General features: G+C 41.5%; 1 protein-coding gene across 2 annotated transcripts in view; it reads left to right on the top strand.

Annotated features, from left to right (window-relative positions):
• The window catches only part of CLSTN2 (calsyntenin 2), a gene marked incomplete at both ends in the record, with an annotated part of 634,289 nt that overhangs the window by 237,658 nt on the left and 369,672 nt on the right, over positions 1-26,959 (top strand). For both annotated transcript variants that reach the window (XM_082839413.1, XM_082839414.1), the window contains one exon: positions 4,531-4,653. In XM_082839413.1, the coding sequence (XP_082695539.1) occupies positions 4,531-4,653 (123 nt within the window). The remainder of the gene's footprint in view (positions 1-4,530; positions 4,654-26,959) is intronic.

Raw genomic sequence — 26,959 nt, 5'->3', positions numbered from 1 at the left:
TAGCTTTATAATAAGTCTTAAAATCAAGTAGTGTTAAGTCCTCCAACTTTGCTCTTCTTTTTCAAAATTGTTTTGGCTATATCAGGTCTTTTTCATTTTCATATAAATTTTAGAATTAGCTTAACCATTTTAAAACTTCTGCTATTATTTTGACTTGGGTTGCATTGACACTTATAGATCAGTTAGGGGAAAATGTACATCTTAACTATATCGAGTCTACCAAATCATGAACACTGTCTATCTCTCCACTAAGACCTCTCCAGGTCTTCATTAAATTCTCTCAGCAATATCTTAGAGAATTTACAGATCTTGCATGTATTTTGTGAAAGTTATTCCTAAATGTTTCATTTTTTGATGCTATTATATTAATAAATTTAAATTTCCAATTGTTTATTTCTAGTGCATAGAAATACAATTGATTTTCATAGATTGACTTTCTATCCTGTGACTTTCCTCAACTCATTTCTTAGCTCTAGGAGTACTTTTGTAGATTCTGTAGATTTTGCTTCATTGATGATCATGTTCTCTGAAAATAAAGACAATTTTACTTTTTCATTTCCAACTTGAGTGGGAAAATATTCACTCTTCAATCATTAAGTATGATGTTAGCTATAGATTTTTATAAAAGCTCTTTATCTGAGTGAAGAAGTTTCCTTCTATTCCTCATTTGTTGATAGATTTAATTATGAATGAATATTGAATTTTGTCAAATGCTTTTTTCAGGGACATTTTCCCCCATTTTACTGCCGATGTTTAGACTGTTTTTGCACATTTTAAGTACTCCATAGATATTTGTTGAATGAGTGAAGCTGGGCTAAATACCTCTGAGAATGTAAGGTTATACTTCAACCATTCAGAAGCGTGAGATGAGCTAGGGGGACTTCAGAGTATTTGAATGCTTAGTCATGTCAGGAGTACTAGATTTGCCTAAATGATCGTGCAGTTTTTACAACATTCCCATGAAGAAAGTGTCTGCGTTTTACAAATGAGGAATGAGTAATAGATGGAAAGATTAAAAAGCTATAATATTGTTGGGACGTGGGGAAGTAGTTCTGTGTTTCATTACTCATCAGAAATAAAAAGACAATCAAGACAATCATTAAGTTCAGAAAACAAAAAATAAACAATATGATATTGCTTATATGCGGAATCTAAAAAAAATGATAGAAATGAACTTATTAACAAAATAGAAACAGACTCACAGACTTAGAGAACAAACTTATGGTCACCAGGGCAGACGGGTGAGGTTGGGGGGAGAGATAGTCAGGGAGTTTGGGATTGACAAGTACACACAGTGCTATATTTAAAATGTATAACCAACCAGGACCTACTGTATAGCACACGGAACTCTGCTCAGTATTACTATGACACAACCTAAATGGGAAAAGAATTTGAAAAAGAATGGATACAGGTATATGTATAACTAGATCACTTTGCTGTACACCTGAAACTAACACAACACTGTTAATCAACTATACTCCAATATAAAATAAAAAGTTAAAAACAATAAATGAAGGAGGCTGGTTCCAAATATAATGCAAGTTAAAATGGAGGATGATCCAGCCATTTGATGGAATGAATGAATCAAGAATCCAACTGGTCTCTATACAAGGAATGGTGTTCTTGGAATGATGGTTGGACCACTAGGAAGGAAAAGTAATCCTTGCACGATAATTGGCTCAGCCATGAATTGTATCCTTGTAGTCAAAATAATGTAAATTTAAGTTACTGGTTTGCAAACCTGAGGATTTGATCTATACACAAAGCAAAGAAGGTTTCATTGGGGTTACTCATCAAAGTGCAAATGTTTATCAACCTTGACAAAGCAAAGTTGAGATAGATCTGAAGGAAGTTAGAAAGTGAGAGAGAACTGAAGAAATTTTAGGAATATGAACCTTTTTATTTTCCAAAAAGGGAATATCTAAACCCCTCTGAGACTCAGTTCCTCACCTGTACAATGAGATACGATGTCTCACCTAGAGGGGTTGTTGTGAGGGTTAATGAATGAATGTAAAATGCCTAATATGTGGTAGGTACTCAACTAACTATAGTAGTGATAGAGAGGAGAATCCCCACTAATGATGCAGAAATCTCGACTTCTTAACTTCAGGGTCTGCAGAGCACCTTTCCTGTGACACTTTCACTGCCCAGAGAGCAGGGGGGTAATGAAAGAGCAGGGGCTGTGTGGCCAGTGGAGGACATCTGAATGACATGACAACCCTGTGGGCGGTGTCATCTTCCCCATTTTATAGCTGAGGGAGTTGAGATGCTGCGTGGCCAACTGACTTGCACTGAATCAGCCCTGAAGTGGCTAAACCAGGGCCACAGCCCAGCAGCCGTGACTCTAGATTCCGTTGTCTGCCACTGAGCCAAGTGGTGTGTGAATCTGCAACACTGGGTAAGCTCCTGATATATCTTCTGTACACATTTCTAATGAATAGGCCCCTAGGTTTAATTAAAGGAAAAAAAGGTTAATTATTTTTCCCAACAGTCGCAAATTATTTACATTGCATTTGTGTTGATGGCTAATAAAAGAGCAAAGGAGTGTGGGGACAACCCAGAGTGGCTGTAATTCTTCCAGGGTCCGTAATGAAGCACTAGTTTGAATGCCAACAAGTGAGCATGGCTGAGCCTGCTGCCCCATTAAGACCTGCTCTAGGCAACGGGCTCTCTACCCTGGGCATGATTCAATCATCAGAAATAGGTCTCAGAGGCCAGCAACTGAGAATAGCCACGCATATATCCATGCCCCGCTAAACTGCCCCTCGGTTAGTTCATGGTTGCTGTGGAATGGGTGACAAAGGGCAAAACAGTGGCCCAGGTTGAGCCTACCACCAATCCTGGAACAGCTCTTAACTGACCTTTCAAAGCATGATGAAGTGGGAAGGGGACAGGGCCGCTGCCACAGATCTGTTCTCAAATCTATGTGTAAGCTTTTGCTTTGCCATGGCTATTGAAACAATATGTAATATGTATTGTGTGTATAATATATATTATAACGTGGGTTATATAGTATAATGTGTATTACATATATTATGATATGAGTGTGTGGGGGGGGCACTTTTTGGATATCATGATGTAGGAAAGAGTTTTGGGTTTTCACCATTGTTAGTTATTAACCCTGTGGCCATCTTGGGGAAGTCACCCCTTGTGAAAGTGGTTTCTTTGTCATTTCCATAATGATCACACCTACCTCTCAGGTTGCTGGGGGGAGCATTACACATGTGACAACGTCTCTTAAACTGTGACGCAGGTTGTGAGGATTAGCATTAGGACAGCTTTGGTTATTCTAGGGCTCCCTATGATCTGTCATTTCATTCCTAAAGCAGTTACTCTGCACCCAGATTCCTCTGGGGGAATAAAAGGACAAACCAAGGAGCCCCCAGTTGAAGAATTAGATTACTACTTTAGAAAGATCACTCAATGTCAGTGTGGAGGGCGGATTGGAATGGGACAAGACTTCTTACTGGAAGACAAGCCAAGAGGCCATTGCAGCCATTCACATAGGAGAGCTGGGCCAGAGACAAATCAAGGGGCTGGAATTAGCAGAAATAGGATATTCACCAGATAAGATTTTCACATAGGACTATTACACCAATCCCGGTACAAGTCTTAGTGCTGGTTGACTTTAAGTTATCTTGTATTCATTTGCTCATAACAAAGTACCACAAGCTGGGTGGCTTAGAACAGCAGGAATTTATTGACTCACAGTTCTGGAGGCCAAAAGTCTGAAATCAGATTGTCAGCAGGACCATGTTTGCTCTGAAGGTCTCTCTTGTAGATTTTGGTAGTTCCTTGGCTTGTGACAGCACAACTTCACTCTTCACGTGGCGCTCTCCCTGTGTGCGTGTCTGTCTCTGTGGCTAAATTTCCCCTTTTTATAAGGACACCAGTCATTTTGGATTAGGGCCCACCATAATAACCTCATTTTAACTTGATTACCTCTACAAAGACCCTATCTTCAAATAAAGTCACATTGCAAGGTACTGGAGGTTAGGACTCCAATCCATCTTTTGGGGGGGGGACACCTCAACTAGTAATATATATATATGATATGCATTTTAAGTGTATTAATTGTACATTATACAGTATATCCTTCAGCTGATCAAATTATTGAAGAGCAACTTAAAATGCTATATAATTTAGACCATGTAGACAGACTCAGTCTTTAATGGATCAGAAAATATTAAAATGTTTGTTGTATATTTACACATTTGTTGGTACTTATCCATATACATGTATATAAAATTTAGTAACAGCTCCTAATGATGGATTGGATAAGATTGAGGTCAGAAATCCCAGCACGCAGTTGTAATCTACTAGTTTGTTGATTGATGATGGATTTTAACTCTGAAACATCTCTGAATAGATAGTAGCATTTAAGAATTAAAGCTTTTGATTAATTTTTTAAAATATCTATACTGGGCATCTAGAAATAGAAATAATGGGATTTGGGCAATATTCATAATATTATTATGGATTCAAATAATGATCTTAAAAGTCAATCTTTTTGTTTCCATTGTTTTCCAGTGAACAAGCACAAGCCATGGATTGAGACTTCGTATCACGGGGTCATAACAGAGAACAACGACACAGTCATTTTGGACCCACCACTTGTCGCCCTGGATAAAGATGCACCGGTTCCTTTTGCAGGTGAGATGATAGCTTAGCACGGTTGGGCTCTGCTCATTTGGGAGACAAGTTGGGAAACCTCCACGAAACCCAGGCTTGGGCTTCATTGCTCTTGTCACCACCTGTGGCTCTCACAGATCAGCTTGTGCTTTCAAAGCTGTATGCTTCTTCTGATTCCTGGTGTGGATTCTGTATCTCCTTATGGTTTTTCTCCTTGGTGTTGCCTGCAATGCAAGACCCTTATATCTTCTTGTTGTGAGAGATGGTATATTGCTGAAGGGGTCTCTGGAGTTGGAAAAGCTGGGTCAGCAAGGCCTGTGGGGGAATTTTCCCTCTAGAAAGAGGGAAAATTCTGTATCTTCTCATCGACACGAGAAGATGTGTAACACACTGTCCCCACTACCCACATATCAAGAACAGGTGAAGACTTGTAACTTGGTAGATTGATAAGAGAAAAAGGAAAGCAAAAAGGATCTGGAGTTATTTGCTCAGGGTAGGACAGACTTGTGCCCTTGAGCTTCAAAATGGGTGTGGCTTTTAGAGGAGGAATCTGGAGGCAGTGCCATTTGCCCTTGCAGCTAGAGAGCCTTCTCATTGTCATCAAGATGACCACTGCTTCCTCCTCTAACCTCCTGCAAGGGCCAGATCCCAGGAGGGGTGTGTGAAAGAAGATGGCTGTGTCTCACGTTTCCATAGATTTTGGCAAAGAAAAGGGGATGGGTGATGGCGGGGCGGGGCGGGGAGGGGTTGGACAAAGAATTTCTGAAGATGCCTACAACATGAGTGATATTGTTAACATTTTGTAACTGTCAGAAGAAAGATAGGACATTTAATGAAGGTTTTCAAGATTTCTGGAAGATTGCTTTATGATTGATGGGTGCCAGGCTGAGGTTTTTACCATGATGAAGTCTAGTTTTTCTGACAGTTTGTCTGTCACATTATGAGCTACTTGGGCAGAAAAAAATGGCTCTTTCACACTTCTAAGAGATAAGCTCTGTGAAGTCCTGTTTTTCATTACAGAACATTATAAAGTAAGGAGTGAGGGGGTGAGTTAAATGGGGAAATTCAGCCTTATGTGAAGACAAACCCATAAGCATTCTCGCAGAGCATGGGGGAGATACTCTAGACTCTCAGAAGAAGGCTTAATCTTTATTTTATGTAGAATGATAACCACCAAGGGTACCTAACTGTGACTTCCGTGGTGTTTAGAGTTGGGACATTTCCATACATCTTCCAGCCATCCTCAGAGGTCCCAGCTCAACCAAAGGCCACTTGGCAGTGTGAATCCCGTGCTGTCTTTTCCACAGTAGATGAGGTGTCTTCCCCAGACCTTCTTTACCAGCCTGGGAATATTCCAACTCATCCCCTTCTTGGACATAACTATACTGAGGTTAATCAGCAATTCTCACCAACCCCATGGAAATGAGATTTTAAGACAAACACTAGCAAAAATGTTTGGGTTATGGGAATGTTTGGACTGGCATGCACTGTGTGCTTTAAAAAATGAAATAGAGACAGCATTTAGAAGTTGGGAAAGTTTGCATAAAACCTGCAGGATTCTGGTTTATCTTGATGAATTAGATCTGAAATACAGAGTTGTGTTGCGGCTTCCATCATTAGACTGAGCATGTGCAGGTCCTTTATTCATCTTTCCATTCAAGTATGTGACCCCTCTTTAAGATACAAGAGAAAAAACTAATGACATATTAAATGGGAAGTAAACAGATGCTTTTAAGTCACTGTAAGGTAGTGAGGCTAACACTTTTAAAGTGAGGGATGTGTCTGTTTATTCGTTGTGTCCACCTCAGTGTAGCCCTGTTCTCATCCAGTAGTGTACTAGGAAACTGAGGTCGTTGAACAAGCTGTTCTACAGTAAACTTATAAACTCTAATGTAAAGACTAAAATGGAAAAAAAAAAATTCAAACAAATCTGCTATTTGAAAGTTTGGATTACAAACACTTACCTTCCTCGGTTGTCGACCTGAAGGACAGTTAATCATTTCACCTGAAGATTGACCAAAGGATTTCCTTCAATTCTAAATCCATCAAATACTTTTAAACTTGAAGTTGTATTCAGACCATCAGATGTGACCGCAGGTGTTCTGACACCTCTTGAAACTAAGGTTTGCTTCTAAGCGAAGCCCTGAGCAGTTATTTCCATCTGAAGACAATCTCTACACTCTGCCTGATATTGGCAGCTACGTTTAAAAAAAAAAAATCTAGCTAAATGCATCAAAATATAATCTTCCAAGTTCTTATGGGTAAAAAGTAAAGGTGCTTTTTAGAATGGTCAAAGCTATTTTTCTCAGTGTTATTTATGATTGGCTCTGACACAGGACACAAACACTAACCAGCCATGCATGCTGCAAAGAACATTTATCTTAAAACATTTATCTTAAAAATAAAATACTGAAGATTTATTTCAGATCCCTATCGTTCTCATAAAATTGAAAAATTCGTATCTGCCAGCTGCAATCACTTCTTGAAGTCAACTGCAGCTTTTGGTCCCCCCCCCCCCCTTATCACCTGCTCTGGTATTGTGTGTCAGTTTTTCCACCCTCATCCCAGTGGTCTTTATTTCCAGCTTAGCCAGTGAGATGAGCTATAAGCTCATGGGGGGATGGTTCCACCCGTATCACTTTTGCTCTGTGTGGTTTCTCTTGAGATTTTCCCTCTTTAAAAACTTTTTAAGAAAAATTTCCTACCTAAAATATCACTCATTGAAATAAAAATCATGATTGAATTTTGTGGATAAATACAAAATTCAGGGATATAAAATAGCTTTTGTTATATATCTCCTGCTTACGACAATGTGCTTATTGTAGAAAATGTGAAATCTTCTTACCCCCAGAGAGAGTCTCTGTTAACATTTTAGTGTATTTCTTTCCAGTCATTTTGCTACTCTGTTTTAATCCAAAAATAGTGATACACTTTATATTCAATATTATAACTTATTTTTCCTACTAATGAAAATACACCATTTTATTAAATACTCTTCTGCATCTCATTAAATGGCTGCATGATTTCCAACTCAATGAATATTCTATAGTTTACCATTCTTTTATTTTTTTCCAGCTTTATTGAGATATAATTGACATATAGCATTGTGTAAGTTTAAGGCATACAACGTGTTGACTTGATACACTTATATGTTGCAAAATGATTACCACTGCATAGTGTTACCTAACACCTCCATCTCCTCACATAATTACCACTTCTTTTTGTGGTGACAATATTTTAGGTCTACTCTCTTAGCAATTTTCAAGTATCTAATATAATATAATATAATTTATTTATTATTTTTTTTTTTTTGCGGTACGCGGGCCTCTCACTGCTGTGGCCTCTCCCATTGTGGAGCACAGGCTCCAGACGCGCAGACTCAGCGGCCATGACTCACAGGCCCAGCCGCTCCACGGCACGTGGGATCCTCCTGGACCGGGGCACAAACCCGTGTCCCCTGCATTGGTAGGCAGACTCTCAACCACTGCGCCACCAGGGAAGCCCATGTAATATAATATTATTAACTCTAATCACCATGCTGAACATTAGATCTCCCAAACTCATAACTTGAATTTTGTACCCTTTGACTGACATCTCCACGTTTCTCCACCACAACCCCTGGTAACCACCATTCTGCTGTCTGTTTCTATGAGTTCAGCTTTTTCACTGTTCACATATAAGTGATATCATACAGTATTTATCATTCTCTGTCTGACATTTCACTTAGCATGCTGCCCTCAAGGTCCATCCATATTGTCACAAAGGGCAGGATGTCCTTCTTTCTCATGGCTGAATAATGTCTGTATACATCTCCTTTATTCATTCATCCGTTGCCAGAAGGTAGTTTCCCTATCTTGGCTATTGTGAATAATGCTGCAATGAACATGGGAAGGCAGATAATCTCTTCAAGACCCGGATTTCATTTCCTTTGGGTATATACCCAGAAGTGAGATTGCTGGATCCTTTGGTGGTTCGTTTTTTAATTTTTTGAGGAACCTCCATACTGTTCTCCATAATGGTTGTACCAATTTACATTCCCACCAGCAGTGCACAAGGGTTCCCTTTTCTCCACACCCGCTCCAGCATTTATCATTTGTAGACTTTTTGATGATGGCCATTCAGACTGGTGTCAGATGACTGGCAGTTTATCTATTTCACGTCTTTTTTATTACAGTATGTGTCTACATTTCTGATTCTATCATTTGGATGGATTTCAGAATTGGAATTAATTGGTCAAATATTTTAAAGTTCTGAAACCTGTTAAAATGCTTTCCAGAGAAGTTGTGTGCATTTGCGGTCACATTCACACACATCTCTCATTCCCTGACCCTGTATGGCTCATTCTGACGGTGTGGTTTCATGGCAATAAGATGGATTCACCAATTACAGTAGTCTCACTCTTTTCATCTGTGGAATAAATGTATAAGCTTCCCAGGGTTGCTGTGTTGATTAAATGTAAAGAATGTCTAGGATGCATGTTGCAAAGATTCAAGATATAGTAGAAGTTTTGTAGATTTGAGTTTACTTTTCATGATCCTTCTCTCTTCTCCTTTCATAGAGGAGATCACTGACTCATAGAGAGCCCAAGAAAGTTACTCAGTGTCCCAGAGCAGGCTAGCCGTGGGGCTGGGATTGGAGCCCAGGGCTTTCATCCTTGCTGGGAATTCCCTTTCCCTGTGATATTTGCGTTTGATTCCTGACCCAGCTGATTAGCAGAGGTGCTCTCTCTCAGTCAGTGAAACCTCCCTCAGACCTCAGTCAAGTCCATGAGACCTGACTCAGTTCTCAACCCGGTGTCTGAGCTCAGTGGACGTGATCTTAGAGAATCACATACAGAAAAATCCTTGAGTCATAATGCAAATTCTGTCCACTACTTGGCAAAAAAAATGGTAATGAAAGCAAGCTGGGCACACCGTGAGCTTATTAATTTCTACATGAGCCCCACTGAGGCCTCTTAGGAAACCGTGGAAACTTTTAAATTTGAAGGGAATTAGATTGCCTTTCAGAAGTAATAGACCTGCTCATTTGTCTACACTGGGCCAGTCTGGACTTATCTTTGGGGAGCAAAGGGCTACACAGAATGATCAGGAACAATTGACTTCCCAGCCTGGGTGACTCTCTGAAGGCTGCCCAGAAAATTGCCTGGGGCATGATTTGGCCTGGTTCGATTAACCGGTTGTAGCAGAAGGTGCTTTTCCCTCCACGGTTGTCTCCATGGGTCCTCCTTGTTCTGTGCAGCATCTGCCCATCTATCTGCCTCCTTGTCTTTGGACTCACCCAGGGCCCTTGTTTGTGCTTTGGGCCCCAAAGCTGCCCAACGGCAGAGATCCTCCCTGGGGGTTTGTACAGCGATGGTGTCTTATAGCGAAAAAGGAATCCTGGTTGTGAGCAGTCCCAGGCTCCGAGCAGACGCACGTGGTTTCACAGTTAGCCTCTGCCTTTGACCAGCTACATGGTCTCAGATAAGGTACTAACTCCTCTGAGGGGCAGTTTCCTTATATTTAAAATGGAGGTAAACACAGTACCTATTCCTGGGTTAATACATGGATTAAATGAGATACTAATGCAAAGTACCAAGAGCGCTGGCAGCCAGGAGATGTCCAGTGTATCATAGCTCTGATGATCCTAGCAAGGGTAGTAGTGAGAGTAATCAGAGTAATAATAATTCTCATTATCATCAATAGCCGTGTTTTATTCATTTTAGGTTGATTACAACGGTGTGATTAAAATCTGTGATGATGATGTTAAGGAAAGAAGAAAAGTAAGCTTGGAGTTTGTTCTGAAGGCTTGATGCCGTCACGCACTTGCACCACCAAGCTACGTTGCCTGTATTGTTTGGTTATGTGGCAGTCTGGGGACAACCAGTTAACTAATGCAGGGGAAAGTCGTTTGTGAATTGTGCAGAACTCTGTAAACGTTAGCTGAAAATGAACGTCCCCTTACATTCTACCTATCATTTATCCCTGTGGAGTAACCTATTCGTTGCAAGATATACTTTCAGATTGCTGCAGACCATGTGCCCTTTTATTATAAACACACACACACACACACACACACACACGTGTGCCAGCTCCTGCACACACAAAATTACATCCAAGCCTCACACCAACCCTGTGGAAAAAGTAGGTCAGCTATTATGATTCAGTTTTGTAAATAAGGACATTGGGACTTAGAGAAATTAAGTAACTGCTCCAGGCTACCAAGCTAAGGACAGACCAGCCCTGTCACTCAATTCCAGACCCTCAGACTCCAAGTCCTGCCTTCTTTCCCCTCTGCCGATTGTCCGGTGTTTGAGGTATATGTCACTGGCAGTAGAAGATTTCCATGGTACCCGGACATAGTGTTAAAGAAAGTTGAATCCCATGCTAATCCATTCCCTTTTAACTTTTTAATCTTTCTGATTATGTCAAGGAGAGAGGTGCAATTTGGGAGGCTCAAGATGTCTTCAGTACCTCTCAAACACTTGCTAATCTCTTTTTGACAAAGATAGAGCAGGCGCTATCCCAATAGCCCTCCGTAGGCAACAGCATTGCGCTAGAATCTTAATAACATTCTGTTGTATTTTATTTAGATTACGCTCTATTTGAGGCACATATTGCTGGCTTTTCAGTTTTCTTTTTAAATAAATTCAATGAAGTTTTTAAAACTTAAAGAAAAATTTAAAGACATTTAAAGAAAAATGTAAGTAAATAAGTATTTAGGTAATTTATGGCAGTGGCAAAAAGCCATAAAAGAGGTCTTTGGCTGAGTACCACGTGGATACCAGGCAACGGTCACAACCAGGCCTCACTGCCCCATCCAGCAACCTCAGGATCACTGGCATCGGACACAGCCATCTTCAGTCTGTCCTGCCCCACGGCTCTCTGAGCTGTGGTCCTGGCAGCAGAGGGGCCGTCTGTGTCAGCCTCGCCACGGACGCCTTTGCGTTCCAAGTTGGTTGCCGCGGGGCTCATTCCTGAGGGCCAGAGGGTGGTGTCCCACCCTGCTCTCTGAGCATTCACTTGGCCTCAGCCAGAGGTCAGTGCATAGCAGGGCCTGCAGACAATCAGGTTTAGACTTAGCTCTGGGATCTACAATGTGGGCCACTGCCTTGGGGAAGTAGCCACATAACTCACACACAGAGTTGGAATCTAGCATAAACAGGAACCAGCGTCTATTCATTCAAATACATGTGAAAATTACTAAAAAGAATATAGAGTCAAACAGTATACGCACACTCCTAAAGCCCTGCCGACCTGTTTTTATTCATGTCTAGATACATAGGTCGTATTAATTTGGATATAGTATGTATGGTTCAGAGCCTTTTTTTATTTTCTTTGCACAGAACATTTTCCAAGCAGATTAAAACAGATTAAAAAAATACTCCTTAAATGTAGGCATAATTATATATCATATACTTGTATCATAGTTTACTTAATCATGCTACTGGGTTTTGTATATTTGAGTTGTTTACAAGATTTTCCTATTTAAAAAAAATTACACTGCCATGGGCAACTTTGCTTAAAATACCTTTCTTATATAAACATAGGAGTCAGGATTTTATGTTTATGGTTTAGTTCATAGACAGTAAGTAAAAAATAAAATAAAATAAACAGATGTGTCCTATTTTCAGTGACAGGTTGCGATTGTGTTGTCAAATGTTTCTGCTGATATGATCTGTGATTGCCCAGTTTTCGAGCAGATGGTGGGGTTCAGATTAGACTGGGAAGTAAGGACTGGAGGGGACTCCCACCCCTGTCTGCAGCCTGTGGCAGAGTCCCCTGTCCCCATCTCTGCAGGCTTCAGGCCTCCATCCCTATGGCAATGTCTCCCCCTCACTACTGTGACTGTGATCTAAGCGTTTCCAGCTGTAGGCAAGATGTGATTTGAGAACGATACAGAAGTTATTTTAAAGTTGAAAAAAATTGAGGGCTAAAGGCACAACAACCAGTAAATAAGGCAGAAGATCTGGTCAAGTTGATGCTTGTGATCACTGGGGGGGACGGGGAGGGGGGTGACAATGAAAAGGTCCCTTTGTAGTCCCCAGAAGCAGCAAGGCTTATTGGACCGCACCTATGGTCCCGATTCTGCTGCTGCTGGAGGGGCTCGCGAGGCAGGCTGGGAGAAAGGCAGGCCTGATGTATCCACCACTCTGGAATTGAAGTGTTGATCATCTCTATTCCTTGGTTCTCTTTCTTCTGCCAGCTTGGCAGCTGCCAGCCTTGACGGTGATGGGTGTGGGGTTGGGGGCATAATGGGGTCCTTTCGTGGTTATCCCATCACGGGCACTGCATTCACTCCAATTTTCCCCTTTCACACGTTTTATATCTCCCTCCTGTCTGCTGAGGGCCCAGCAGCTCAGGAAGCAGATCTCAGCTCCAGTGGGGGTAGACAGGAGCCATCAAGTCATCCTTGGGCACCGGGAGCTTGGAGCACAAAGCCCTAACCTCACTGAGAAGAGAACACAGCACTCCTGCCGCCACACTTTCTAGGGTGGAGCTGCTCTGCCAGAGGGAGAATAAGGAGCTTCCCTGGTTCTCTGCTGCCCATGAGTTTGGGGTCTTTGCCCTGAATTTTTTCTCTTGGCTATAACAAATCTTTCCACTTTTTTCTTCTTGTTAATTATCCTCTTTCTTGGTCCACCCGAAAGTGGCTCTCAGTGTTGCTGAAACTGTCTGTCTGTGTATCCCCTGCCACGTGGCCTTTTGTTGTTGTTGGTTTTAACTTCTCTCAGGCCATGTGGCATCGCAGCCTTGGTGAGTTTTGGATGGCCCATCTCATCATAAAGACTCTACTGCTCACTTCTCCTCCATCACATTCTATGCTTAATCCTGGTATCCCAGACCTCTCCACAGGAGCCTGGCTGGACTGGGTTCTTTGGCAGCAGCTGGAGACCCTGTGAGTGTGGTCACACATGGTCACAAGGGATGGCTGGAGGAGGGACTAGAGCCACAGTGCAGGGGAAGGAGCTTGGGAGCAAGCGGTGGTCAGTCAAGGAGGAGGAAGAGGGAGAGGGTCCCAGGTAAATCCCCACAACAGGGGCTGACTGGAGGTCACTGGAGGTAGGTGACTGGAGGTAGGAAACTCTCCACCAGTGACCCTGACCTTCTCGATGAGAAGACTCTAGTGAAGGTGAAGTCATGCTCCAGGTAAAACTAAGGCTTAAGGGAGAACCAGTGGGTAGTGTGGGCTGTTCTCCATCAATAAGGATGAAGAGTAAGGGGCATTCAAGGAGGGAGGCTTGCCTGGGACAGAGAGATTCCTAGGCTGTGGGACTTTCACTGCCAAAACTGAGAAGGTCCTGATAAACTGGATCGAGTTAATTACCCCAGCAGGAGGGATGTGGAAAACTTGAGTGCTGGCCCTGAGAGAGAGCTTGAGACACGCCCTTGAATGCAGGAATTTCAAGTCTCCTGGGATTCTGAGTAAATGACAGTATACTAAAACAAGATGAAAAGTGAACAATAAAATTAATAATACTAGCAGGACTGTTGCCAGCCCATATGGTAACAGTGCCAATTAGAAACAGCTGCCCCTTCTTTCAGACAGACACTGTCCTGCACCAGAGCACGTTACTTGGTAAGTAGAGAAAGAGGTGGATTTTAACCCCTAAGTTGTCCCCTTGATCATATATCCATATACAGGAAACAACTTACACACAGCACTGAAAATTCACTAACATTTATTGAGCCCATACTACATAGCAGGCACTGTAGTAGGTATTTTACACACACTACATCATTTACTTTTTACAACAATCCTCTGAAATAGGCATTCTCATTAACCCTAGTTTATAGAAGGAGAGACTGGAGTTAAGTCAGATTGTATAATTTGCTCAGAACATGGTAGTAAAGAAGTTGTCATTCCAAATGGTAAAGTTGATATCTCAGTTAAGTGTTGCTGTCCAACAATCACTGCAAAACTTAGGATCATTGAACAAGAGCCATTCATTCTTTCTCATGAGTCTACCTGTTGATTGGGCAGTTGTGCTAATCTGAGTCAGACTCAGCTGATGCCAACTGGGCTCATTCAGGTGTCTGCAGACAGCTGATGGGCAGGCTGTAGGCTGGCTGGTCTAGAGTAATGTAATCTTAGGCGTGTCAGCAGGCTAGCCAGAGCATATATATTCCTGTGCTCATTGCAGAGAAGCTTAAAAGCACAGAAATGTGCAAGGACTTTTGCAAGCAGCTACTTGGGACAATTTGTCACTGTCCCACTAGGTAAACAAGTCACATGGCCAAGCCCAGAGTGGGAGCAAAGTACCAAAGGGCACAGAGAGGCGACAAGTTAGGGTCATCAGTGCAGTCATTCTATCACTACTCTTAGGCCACAGTTATTCACATCCCTCTTCAGGCAAACTATGCTCACTGCATCCTGGGACTCCCAAAAGTGGTATCCAGTCATGGCATCTAGCTTGAAGCCAAGATTTTGTGATCCTCCTCAGGTCTGGACGCAGCTTCTCTTGATCCAGAGAACTGTGAACTAAAAAGATAATTTATCTTCCCCTACACACCCTCCAGGGAAAGGAAAAACACAATAAATTCTGATTCAAAAGGGAGGAAAATGGGAGCCACACAGCAATCACTGGACTTTCCTGTAGCAGTCCTGATACTCCTGCCAGAAAAATGTTGCCAGGTGTCCCGATTTTGAGGGTGATTCTGTTCTGCAGGAGGACTCCCCAGTGCACTGTTTTCTACTGCTCCCTGTTAACCACTGTTCTGTTTTGCCACCATTTTGTTCTGCTTCATCCCATGCCTGGTAGACTCGGTGGGAGTGGGCACAGTGCCCCTGAGGTCAAGTTCCTGGCCTCAGTCCCTGAGGACATTCTTAGCTTCATTCATCTCTGTGTCAGTGTCCCTGACTCTGTCCAGCTCAGCCAAAGACAATGGGCCCAACTGAAGTCCAAAGTCCAGAGCTCCTTATATAACGAATCAGGAAACATACAAAACAAAAACAAAGCCTTTGCTTTTGCTGGAGAAACAATTCAAAAGGCACAGGCACCCTTCCAGCTCCAAGCTCAAAGACATCGGCGCGTAAAGGACTCCCAGTCTATGGCCTTATTGACTAGTGTGATGCCAGCATGTTTATGGTACTTTCACATTCACTGCCCCTGGTGGCCAGATTCCAGGCCACATGACCCAGCCCCCTTGCCTGACTGCGATTGGACCTGGAGTGGACATCTGACTCTGATGAGTTGGCGAGTTCCAGCCTGTGACCTGCTACCTGGGTAGAAAAGACCACGTAGGCCAGTTGGCTTCCTGTCTGAGTACTGAGGCACCACACTGGAGGGTGAGGGTTGCAGGTAAAACTTCTGTGACACATGCAGATCACAGTATAAGGGCTTGGTCAGCAGACTGAGAGGAGGCAGCTGGTTCCAGGGAGAAACAGATGTGACCAGAGGGAACAGAATCTTAAGTGGGCCCTGATGGGAACTGTGGCCTCAGTTCCTGAGTGGTCCTGGTTTCCTGCTGATCTCTGTACTTGTGTCTCCACTCTGCCCTGAGATGACTATGTCTCTGTCTCTGAAAACCAAAGAGGCCAAATAAAAACCACCTGTTAATGTGGTTTACTATATTAAGGGCACGAGGCATTGTTTGAGCTACAGGAGAGAGAAGAGCCCAAGAAAGTTAGAATAAGGGAACAGCATAGAGAAGAAGGCACTGGGAATTTGAAAACACTGAAGAAATCCTCTTAAAAAGCCGTAACCGGTGATCATCATGGTGAAACCAATGATAATTGAAAACCAGCTGCAACTGTCCATAATTGGACCGTTTAATAGCCAAGCTTAGACAAGTTAAGACTGATTCAAATCCCTTCTCTAGAAGCTATCTCTGCAGCTTACGACAGTAGCCATATTGAATAGGCCTGCAATCGGACCCCATCACAAATATTAATTATGAACATGGATTTGTAAGGTCAATGGTTTTACTTTAATAGGAATTAGGGGCCGATGAATGCCAGTCCTAAATGTCTTCGCCTGTTGGGAGATTCCAACAGGAGTACAGGCAGGCATTTATAGTTCAGCTCTTCTGCTTTGGCACAGTGTCCAGCGTGAGATCACTGAATACCTTGACGTGAGTTCAGAGCTCGATTTTATGATCTTGTAGCTGCCTGTAATCACAGATGAGGCATCAGAGGCCAGCTGTCCTCCATGAACCTTGACAGTCTCTATAAACTAATTAGTTTTTTTTTTTTTTTTTTAACTAATTAGTTTTTTATGAGCCATCCTTTCAGAGGTTTGGAGAGAGGGCCTATTAAACCAAGTTCAATATGATTTACAAACTTAAAGAATTATTATTATTTGTCTAAGTTCCAGCTGAGTGCCATGGTAAATGACATCCCTGGCAACGGTCGGCTTGGGACTTTATTAAAATATAATACTTTGTATTTTTTTTTTAGTAGAAAGGTGAATCCCAGTGTAGCAGGAGTTCTTTCTGCACGGTAATGATACTAATAGCAAAATTTCAAGGTCAGAGAAGGAAAACAATTTGGAAAGTGTGAGCATATCCGCAAAGCCCACTCCTGGCCCGTTTTGCTGAAGGTTGCAAGGATAAAAACACAATGCTCTTTGGCCTCAGGTCCAGTGTCCAAGAGCACCCCTTGGCCCTTTGCCTTTTTTGTGTCTTTCTCTTAGAGTCCTAAATAGGTAAGATGCCAGATATAACACTCACTCAACTTCCCCCACCGCTGCCTGCCCCTCTGCTGTCCCTCCACCTCAGCGATCTTTGGGCCATCCTTCTCAGTGCTGTTTCCCGTCCCCTATGGCGTCTGCCCTGGGCTGGCCGTACCATTTGGGTGTGTATCCTATCTCAGCCTCCACCAGTGCGTGCTCCATCACTGCCCACCTATGACGCTTGTTACACTAACACTGAACTTAGGGCTCCACCATGATGCTGATTGGCCCAGTAATAGGGCTTCATCACCTCCCCTCACCACCTCTCTCCCAGCCAAGGAGGAAATGGCCTTTCTCCTCTTCCGGTCCACCCTTGCTGAGGGTTCCCGCAGAAATGTTGTTTCGACTCCTAGTGTTTACACTTCTTTCTGTCCTCCCTTCCCAGAGATGGATGGGCGCTCCCAGGCTTTAGGTATGTAGGATAGGTTCCCATGCAGGCCAGAGCTGTGCTGTGGTACGTAACCTTCCACTCAGGTTTCTGCCGCTGATTCTGCCCTCTACCATCAGAGTTTTTTCTCATTTGTAGTGTTTCTCTTTTCTCTCACAAGCACAGATATTCTTGCCTGCTGTCTGGTTTCCACTGGGTGTCTCCACTCACCCCTCCTCTCACGCCCACATGTAGTCTATCAGACATGACTCTAAATGTCTGAACTTAATTTACAAAGAAGGCTCGACTATAAATGATATTGTATTTTTAATTTTGTTGTTCATGTATTCACTGCTAACGTATAAAAATGCAATTGCTTTTTTTGTTTGTTTGTTTTTTTGCTGTGTTGGGTCTTCGTTGCTGCGTGCAGGCTTTCTCTAGTTGTGGCGAGCAGGGGCTATTCTTTGTTGTGGTGCACAGGCTTCTCATTGTGGTGGCTTCTCTTGTTGAGAAACACCGGCTCTAGATGTGCAGGCTTTGGCAGTTGTGACACACGGGCTCAGTAGTGGCTCACGGGCTCTAGAGCACAGGCTCAGTAGTTGTGGCACAGAAGCTTAGTTGCTCTGCGGCATGTGGTATCTTCCCGGACCAGGGCTCAAACCCGTGTCCCCTGCATTGGCAGGCAGATTCTTAACCACTGCGCCACCAGGGAAGTCCAATGCAATTGCCTTTATATGTTTATTTTTATGCTTTGTGTCCTGCAACCTTGCTGAACTCCTACATAGACAATCATGTCACCTGCAATTAGAAACAGTTTTGTTTCCTTTTATTCCCTTACTGCACTGACTAGAAATGAGAGAAGATTTTCTTGCCTTGTTCCAGCACTTAGAGAAAAGCATTCACTCTTTCACCAATAAGTATAATATAACGTATAGGGTTTTTGTAGATTCTCCTTATCAAGTTGAGGCAGAATTCTATTCCAAGGTTTCTGAGAGTTTTTTTGTCCTTGTTTTGTCATAAATGGGTTTTGATTTTGTCAAATTATTTTTTCTGGTATTGATTGATATGAATGTGTGGTTTTTCTTCTTTAGTTTGTCAATATGGTGATAACATTGATTGATTTCCATATATCAAACCAACCTTGCATCCCTAAAGAAACCCTGTTTAGTCATAGTGTATAATTCTACTTGTAAAATTCATACTACTGAATTTTATTTGCTAATTATTTATTTATTTATTTATTTATTTTGCGGTACGCGGGCCTCTCACTGTTGTGGCCTCTCCCGTTGCGGAGCACAGGCTCCGGACGCGCAGGCTCAGCGGCCATGACTCACGGGCCCAGCCGCTCCGCGGCATGTGGGATCTTCCCGGACCGGGGCACGAACCCGTGTCCCCTGCATCGGCAGGCGGACTCTCAACCACTGCGCCACCAGGGAAGCCCTATTTGCTAATATTTTATTCAGGATTTTTTCTCCCATATTCATGAGGGATATTAGTCTGTCATATTCTTTATTTGTCTGTCATCCTCTTCATCTTTCTTCATCCGATGCGAAACCAGATGCCATTACCTGTTTTCATATCAGGGTAAATACTATCTTCATAAAATGAATTGGGAAATGTTTTCTCCCTTTCTATTTCCTGGAAGAGATTGTGTAGCACTGGTGTTAATTCTTTTGTAAATGTTTGTTAGAGTCCTTCAGTGAAAATGCTTTCTGGGGAGTTTTACAATTATAAACTAAATTTCCTTAATAGTTATAAGGCTATTCAAATTATCTATTTCACATTGGGTGAGTGGTGATAGGTTATGTTTTTCAAGGAATTGGCCCATCTCATATAAATTGGCAGATGTATTTGTGTAGAATTGTTTTTAGTATTCTCTTTTCATCTTTTTAATGTCTGCAAGAACCTGGAATGATATATACTAGTTCACTCTTGATATTGAAAATTTGTCTTCACTCTTTTTTCTTTGTCAAATTTGCTAGAGGTTTGTCAATTTTACTGACCTTTTTGAAGAACCAACTCCTTATTTTACTGATTTTTCTCTATTGTTTTTCTATATTTTATTTCATTGATTTTTGTTCCTATCTTAACATTTCTTTCATCTACTCATTTGGACTTATTTTGCTATCCTTTAGCTAGGCTTTTGAGGTAAGAGTGTAGATTATTGATTTTAGATGTTTCCTCTTTTTTTTTTAACATCTTTATTGGAGTATAATTGCTTTACAATGGTGTGTTAGTTTCTGCTTTATAACAAAATGAATCAGTTATACATATACATATGTTCCCATATCTCTTCCCTCTTGTATCTCCCTCTCTCCCACCCTCCCTATCCCACCCCTCTAGGTGGTCACAAAGCACTGAGCTGATCTCCCTGTGCCATGCGGCTGCTTCCCACTAGCTATCTACCTTACGTTTGGTAGTGTATATATGTCCATGCCTCTCTCTCACTTTGTCACAGCTTACCCTTCCCCCTCCCCATATCCTCAAGTCCATTCTCTAGTAAGTTCTCTTTTCTAATGTATGCTTTAAATGCTATCTGTTTTCCTTTCAGCACGGTTTCACCTGTGCTGTACAAATTTTGATGTATTTTTATTTACTTCAGTGTATTAATTTTATTTACATTGAGACCTCCTCTTTGAGCCATGAGTTTTGCTAGGTTTCCAAATGTTTGGAAATTTTTCTGTTATCTTTCTGTTGTTAATTTCTACTTTGGTTCCTTTGTGGTCGGAGGGCAAACTTTGTATGAATTTAATTCCTTTAAATCTTTTGAGGTTTGTTCTATGGCTCAGGATCTATCTCTGTATAAGTTCTCCAGGTGATTGAAAAGAACATATATTCTGCTATTGTTGGGTGAAGTGTTCTAAAAGTGCCTTTTGGTTGATAGTGTTGTTGATTTCCTTCTATATCCTAACTGATTTCCTGTCCAGTTCTATCAATTGTTGAGATAGGGCTGTTGAAAGCTTCAAATTCTATCTTTTTCCTTTCAGTTTTATCAGTTTTTGCCTCACAAATTTTGCAGCTCTGTTGTCTAGTGAATACACGTTTAGAATTGCTATGTCTTCTTGGTGAGTTGACCCTTTAATCTTTACATGGTGTCATTCTCTGTCTCTAGCAATTGTTTGCTCTTTTTAAAAATTGTTTTTATTTATTTATTTTTGGCTGTGTTGGGTCTTCATTGCTGCACGTGGGTTTTCTCTAGTTGCAGCGAGCGGGGACTACTCTTCATTGCAGCATGCAGGCTTCTCATTGCGATGGCTCCTCTTCTTGCGGAGCACGGGCTCTAGGCACGTGGGCTTCAGTAGTTGTGTCATATAGGCTCAGTAACTGTGGCTCATGGGCCTAGTTGCTCCGCGGCACGTGGGATCTTCCCAGACCAGGGCTTGAACCCGTGTCCCCTGCATTGGCAGGTGGATTCTTAACCACTGCGCTACCAGGGAAGCCCGATTTTTTTGCTCTTAAGTTTATTTTATCTGATATTAATATAGCGAGCCTGCTTTGCTGTGATTAATGTTTGCATGCTATATCTTTTTCTATTATTTAACTTTGAGTCTGCCTCTTTCATTATATTTGAAGTAAGTTTCTCATAGACAATACGTTGGATCTTTTGTTTAATTTACTCTGCCAATTTTTGTCTTTTAATTGCTGTATTCATACCATTTACATTTCATGTAATTATTGACATTTTTAGGGTTTAAGTCTGCCATTTTATTTATTATTTTCTCTGTGTTCTCTCTATCTCTTTGCAACTCTGTTTTCTTAGTCCTGCCTTCCGGTTAATTACTTGAATGTGTTTCAGAATTCATTTTGATTTATCTGTGGTGTTTTTGAGTGTATCTTTTTGTGTATGTATCTTTTTTAGTGGTTGTTCTGGCTAGTATGTACACATAATTTATCAGAATCTACTGGTGTCATTATTTTGTCTGTTCAGACAGCATATAGAAACCTTACCTCATTTAGGTCCCCTTACTCTCCCCTGTTTATAATTGTCTTAAATATTTTTTCCATGCATTTAGAATCACATCAGAGAATGTTATGATTTTTGCCTCAACTGTCAAATGTAATTTAGCAAACTCAAGAAAGTCTATTATATTTACCCATATTTTTAAACATCTTTATTGGAGTATAATTGCTTTACAATGGTGTGTTAGTTTCTGCTTTATAACAAAGTGAATCAGTTATACATGTACATATGTTCCCATATCTCTTCCCTCTTGCATCTCCCTCCCTCCCACCCTCCCTATCCCACCCTCTAGGTGGTCACAAACCACTGAGCTGATCTCCCTGTGCTATGCGGCCACTTCCCACTAGCTATCTACCCTACGTTTGGTAGTGTATATATGTCCATGCCGCTCTCTCGCTTTGTCACAGCTTACCCTTCCCCCTCCCCATATCCTCAAGTCCATTCTCTAGTAGGTCTGTGTCTTTATTCCCGTCTTACCCCTAGGTACCTCATGACCTTTTTTTTTTTCTTAGATTCCATATATATGTGTTAGCATATGGTATTTGTTTTTCTCTTTCTGACTTACTTCACTCTGTATGACAGACTTTAGGTCCATCCACCTCACTACAAATAACTCGGTTTCATTTCTTTTTATGGCTGAGTAATATTCCATTGTATATATGTGCCACATCTTCTTTAACCATTCATCTGTCTATGGACACTTAGGTTGCTTCCATGTCCTGGCTATTGTAAATAGAGCTGCAATGAACATTTTGGTACATGACTCTTTTTGAATTATGGTTTTCTCAGGGTATATGCCCAGTAGTGGGATTGCTGGGTCATATGGTTGTTCTATTTGGAATTTTTTAAGGACCCTCCATACTGTTCTCCATGGTGGCTGTATCAATTTACATTCCCACCAACAGTGCAAGAGTGTTCCCTTTTCTCCACACCCTCTCCAGCATTTATTGTTTCTACATTTTTTGATGATGGCCATTCTGACTGGTGTGAGATGATATCTCATTGTAGTTGTGATTTGCATTTCTCTAATGATTAATGATATTGAGCATTCCTTCATGTGTTTGTTGGCAATCTGTATATCTACTTTGGAGAAATGTCTATTTAGGTCTTCTGCCCATTTTTGGATTGGGTTGTTTGTTTTTTTATTATTGAGCTGCATGAAAAATGGAGCTGGAGGAATCAGGCTCCCTGACTTCAGACTATACTACAAAGCTACAGTAATCAGGACGGTATGGTACTGGCACAAAAACAGAAATATAGATCAATGGAACAGGATAGAAAGCCCAGAGATAAACCCACGCACATATGGTCACCTTATCTTTGATAAAGGAGGTAAGAATAACAGTGGAGAAAAGACTGCCTCTTCAATAAGTGGTGCTGGGAAAACTGGACAGGTACATGTAAAAGTATGAAATTAGAACACTCCCTAACACCATACACAAAAATAAACTCAAAATGGATTAAAGACCTAAATGTAAGGTCAGACACTATCAAACTCTTAGAGGAAAACATAGGCTGAACATTCTATGACATAAATCACAGCAAGATCCTTTTTGACCCACCTCCTAGAGAAATGGAAAAAAACCCAAAAATAAACAAGTGGGACCTAATGAAACTTAAAAGCCTTTGCACAGCAAAGGAAACCATAAACAAGATCAAAAGACAACCCTCAGAATGGGAGAAAATATTTGCAAATGAAGCAACTGACAAAATTTACCCATATTTTTGTTTATCATGTTCTTTCTGTTTTCTTGATGTTCCAGGTTTCCTTCTTTTACAGTTTCTTTTTTGTTTCAAAAACTTCCTTTAGCCATTCTTTCAGCATAGGTCTTCTGATGACCAGTTCTCTTAGTTTTCCTTCCTCTGAGAGTGTCTTGATCTCCTCTTCATTCCTGAATCATATTATTGCTGGATGTCAAATTCCAGGTTGACAATTACTTTCTTTCAGCATTTGAAAAATATTGTGCTTCTTCCTTCTGACTTCCTTGGTTTCTGGTTAAAAATCCCCTGTTATTCTAATTGTTTTTCCCCTGTAGATAAAGTGTTATACTGGCTGCTTTCAATATTTTTTCTGTCTTATATATTCAGAGGTTAATTGTGTCACCTTGGCTTAGACTTCTTTGGGTTCATCCTGTTTGATATTCACTCAACTTCTTGAATCTATAGGTTTGTGTCTCTTGTCCAAAAGAGAGTTTTCAGCCATTACTTTTTTTTTTTTGAATACTTTTCCAGCATTGCTCTCTTTTTCCTCTCTTCCAGAGCTCCAGTGATGTGAACGTTAAATCTTTTGTCATGAGTCCTTGAAGCTCTGTAACTCTCTCTCATCTTTTTTAGTTTGTTTTCCCTCTGTTGCTCAGATTGGTCATTTCTGTTTTTCTCTCCTCCAGGGCACTGATTCCCCCCTCCATTCTCCCGATAAGCCCATCCACTGAGCTTTTTATTTAAGTCATTGTGTTTTTCCCTTCTGAAACTTCCATTTGGTTCTTCTTTATATCTTCCATTTCTTTACTGAGGTTTTCTAATTCTTTGCTTAGGCTTTCTATTTTATTTTGATTCGTGCATGTTTATAATTGACCATTCACGTGTTTTTATCATGCCTGCTTTAAAACCTTTGTCAGATAATTCTCATATGTCCTTTATCTCAGCAGTGCCATCTATTGATGTTCTGTTTTTCATTCAGCTTGAGATCTTGTTAATTTTGGGTGTAATGAGTGATTTTCTGTTGAAACCTGAAAATTTTTATATTATTCTGTGAAACTCTAAATCTTATTTATACCATCTGTTTTAATTGGCTTTTTCTGACACTGAGCAAGAGAGAAGGGTGGGCACCATGTCCTTACTGACAACTGGAGGTAAGAGTCTAGATTCTCTATTTGGCTTTCCTTAATACCTGAGGGGGCTTTCGCATTACTTCTGGGTTGGGCAGGGAATTCCAGCTTCCCACGTGGTCTCCAGTGATACTGCAGTGGAGACAGCCTCATTACAGCTGAGCAACAGTAAAAGTCCTGACTCTTTCCTAAGCCTCTTCTGACACCATCCCAGTGGGGAGCAGGGAGGGCTCCTCATTACTGTCAGGTGAGGGTGGACACCCAGGCTCCCCACATGGTCTTCATTGACACTGGAGGATGGTCATCATTACTGCCTGTTGGGGATGAAAGTCCCAGCACCCTACTTGACCCTCCCTGACAAAACTTTAGCCAGGATGTTGGGGTACCTCATTACAGCATCATGGGACTGGAGGTCTAGGATCCCTACTCAGCCTTTTATGGCATGGGTAGAGATGAGGTCACAGTTTTTTATGTAGCATTTATCTGAATAGAGCGGCAATTGTATGAAAATTATTTGTTTTGCTATGTAGCACTTTTTCTGGTCCTTTGGCTAGAGAAAGCAACCTTTTGCTTGGGATTTTGTTGTTTTTTTGCTGTGCCTATTTGCATTTCTGAGTTGCAGCCTTCTTCAGCTTCAAGTTTGGGATATATGAGGCAAAAAGAAAACCCAGGGAACTCACCATCATGCTGTTTCTTGGGTTCTCAAGCTCCCTAACTGGTTTGCCTCTCTCCAACTTTCAGAGTCTTCCTATGTATATATATCTCCAGGATTTTAAATTATGCTTAGTAAATAGGAAAAAGTCTAATGATTTTCTTCTGTAAATATAACCCCAAGTCTACCAGGTCTTGTCATTTTCCAAAAGAAGCCAGAAATCCAGAATTTTGTATGAAATTTCCAAATTTTTTTAAAAAAGTAAATAATTCAGTTTTATCTATAGAGCACTGTGTGGGCAGACAGTCTACAGATTAAACAACACTGGTGGCTGAATTTGCCCCAGGCCACCAGCATGTGTCCTCTGGTTTAAGCTACCCAGGCAGTGAAGGATGAAGGACTGTGGGTTTGGCACACTTGGAGGTTTGCACACTGCCAAAGAGGGATGTTTGCCTGTCCCACATTTGTTCATTTATTCATTCAAAAGAAATTTTTGAGAGTCTACTGCATGTGAATTACAGTGGTGAATGAGACAGTCAAGGACTTCTCACTATGGAGCTTACACGAGCAAAGAAAACACACCCTCCTATAGTGGACATCATGATGGAGAAGAGGTTTTCAGAAATAGATGTGACTCTATGGGCAGCTCCCTAGGTGGACCATCTTTCTGATGGTTAATCCTAGTCGATTTCCTCAGGAATCCAAAGTCATCTTTCTTGTTGTGTAAGAGGAATACCTGGGGACGGCTCCACTGGCTCCAATGACAGCCAAAAGAGAGAGAACAGGAGCCTCCTAGCTACATCAGTGTGTCCTGATCATTGTCAGAGATAACAGAGCTTTCCCAATCTTCATGATGGTTTGGGAAAAAAATCCAGAGTCACATTAATGAAAACCAAGGAAATAGGAGGGCTGACGTCTGGATGTAGGGTTCGGGCATGAGTTATCTTTGCATGGACAGGGCCTGGAGATGGGAATGAAGGGAAAGAGCCGCTGTCTCGCATGCATTTGCCTGGTCAAACCAAGGGCTGGAATGGAATGGGTACCACTTGCCATTTCCAGGGTAGAAAGGAGACAGGGATGAACCCAGGAAGTCACCATCACAAATTCCTTTGACCCCTTTTGGTCATTAGGGTGGATATAAGATGATCAGTCCTGACTCTGAAGATGCTTATGTTTCTTCAAGTCCCCTGAACTCCCAACCAGCATAAATACCCACGGTGGGGTGCAACCAGAGAGAGGCAGCTAGATCAGCAAAAGCTGTCCCACTCTCATGTATTGGACAGTATTGTGTTTCTGCACACACAGATTTTGTAGTAAAGCCAGAGTTTGAAAACCCCAGCATTGAACTTTCTGTTTATATTCATACCTGAACATTACCTGTGATCACAATGACACCATGGTTATTTTGTTATGAAAAAAATTACTTTTCCTCTCTTATACTCGGGCCTTTCCATCTCCAAACCTTGAAATTTTCAGAGCTCTTTGGCAATTCCACTTTTTTTTATGAGTTTCAGCAATAAAAGAAGTTGACTTACTCAGCCAGGAAAAGGATGACAAATACTAATTGAATTTAATTTTGCAGAACCCTGCAGCCGGAGATAAGGAAGCTTAAAGACATGAAAAAAACAAACAAAAAAGCACATAGCTTGTCTTCCTTCACGGCAAATACAACCCTGCCTGACTCACAAGCCCTCTCCCTTTCCTCCAAATGTGGGGAGGCCCCAGCCTCAGCTTACTGCTGCCGAGGTAGCTGTCTCCACTAGGAAATGATGGTTCAGTGGCATTTGCAGCAAATTGCAGACAGGAGAAAGAGCTTGCTGGAAATAGACTGGTATCAAACTATCATAGCTCATAAAAATAATAGCCA

The sequence above is a fragment of the Leucopleurus acutus genome, assembly GCF_964270905.1.
Source record: "Leucopleurus acutus genome assembly, chromosome: 5".
Classification (NCBI taxonomy): domain Eukaryota; kingdom Metazoa; phylum Chordata; class Mammalia; order Artiodactyla; family Delphinidae; genus Leucopleurus; species Leucopleurus acutus.
The sequence above is the reverse complement of the archived record's forward strand: the minus strand, read 5'-3'. Positions and strand labels throughout refer to the sequence as shown.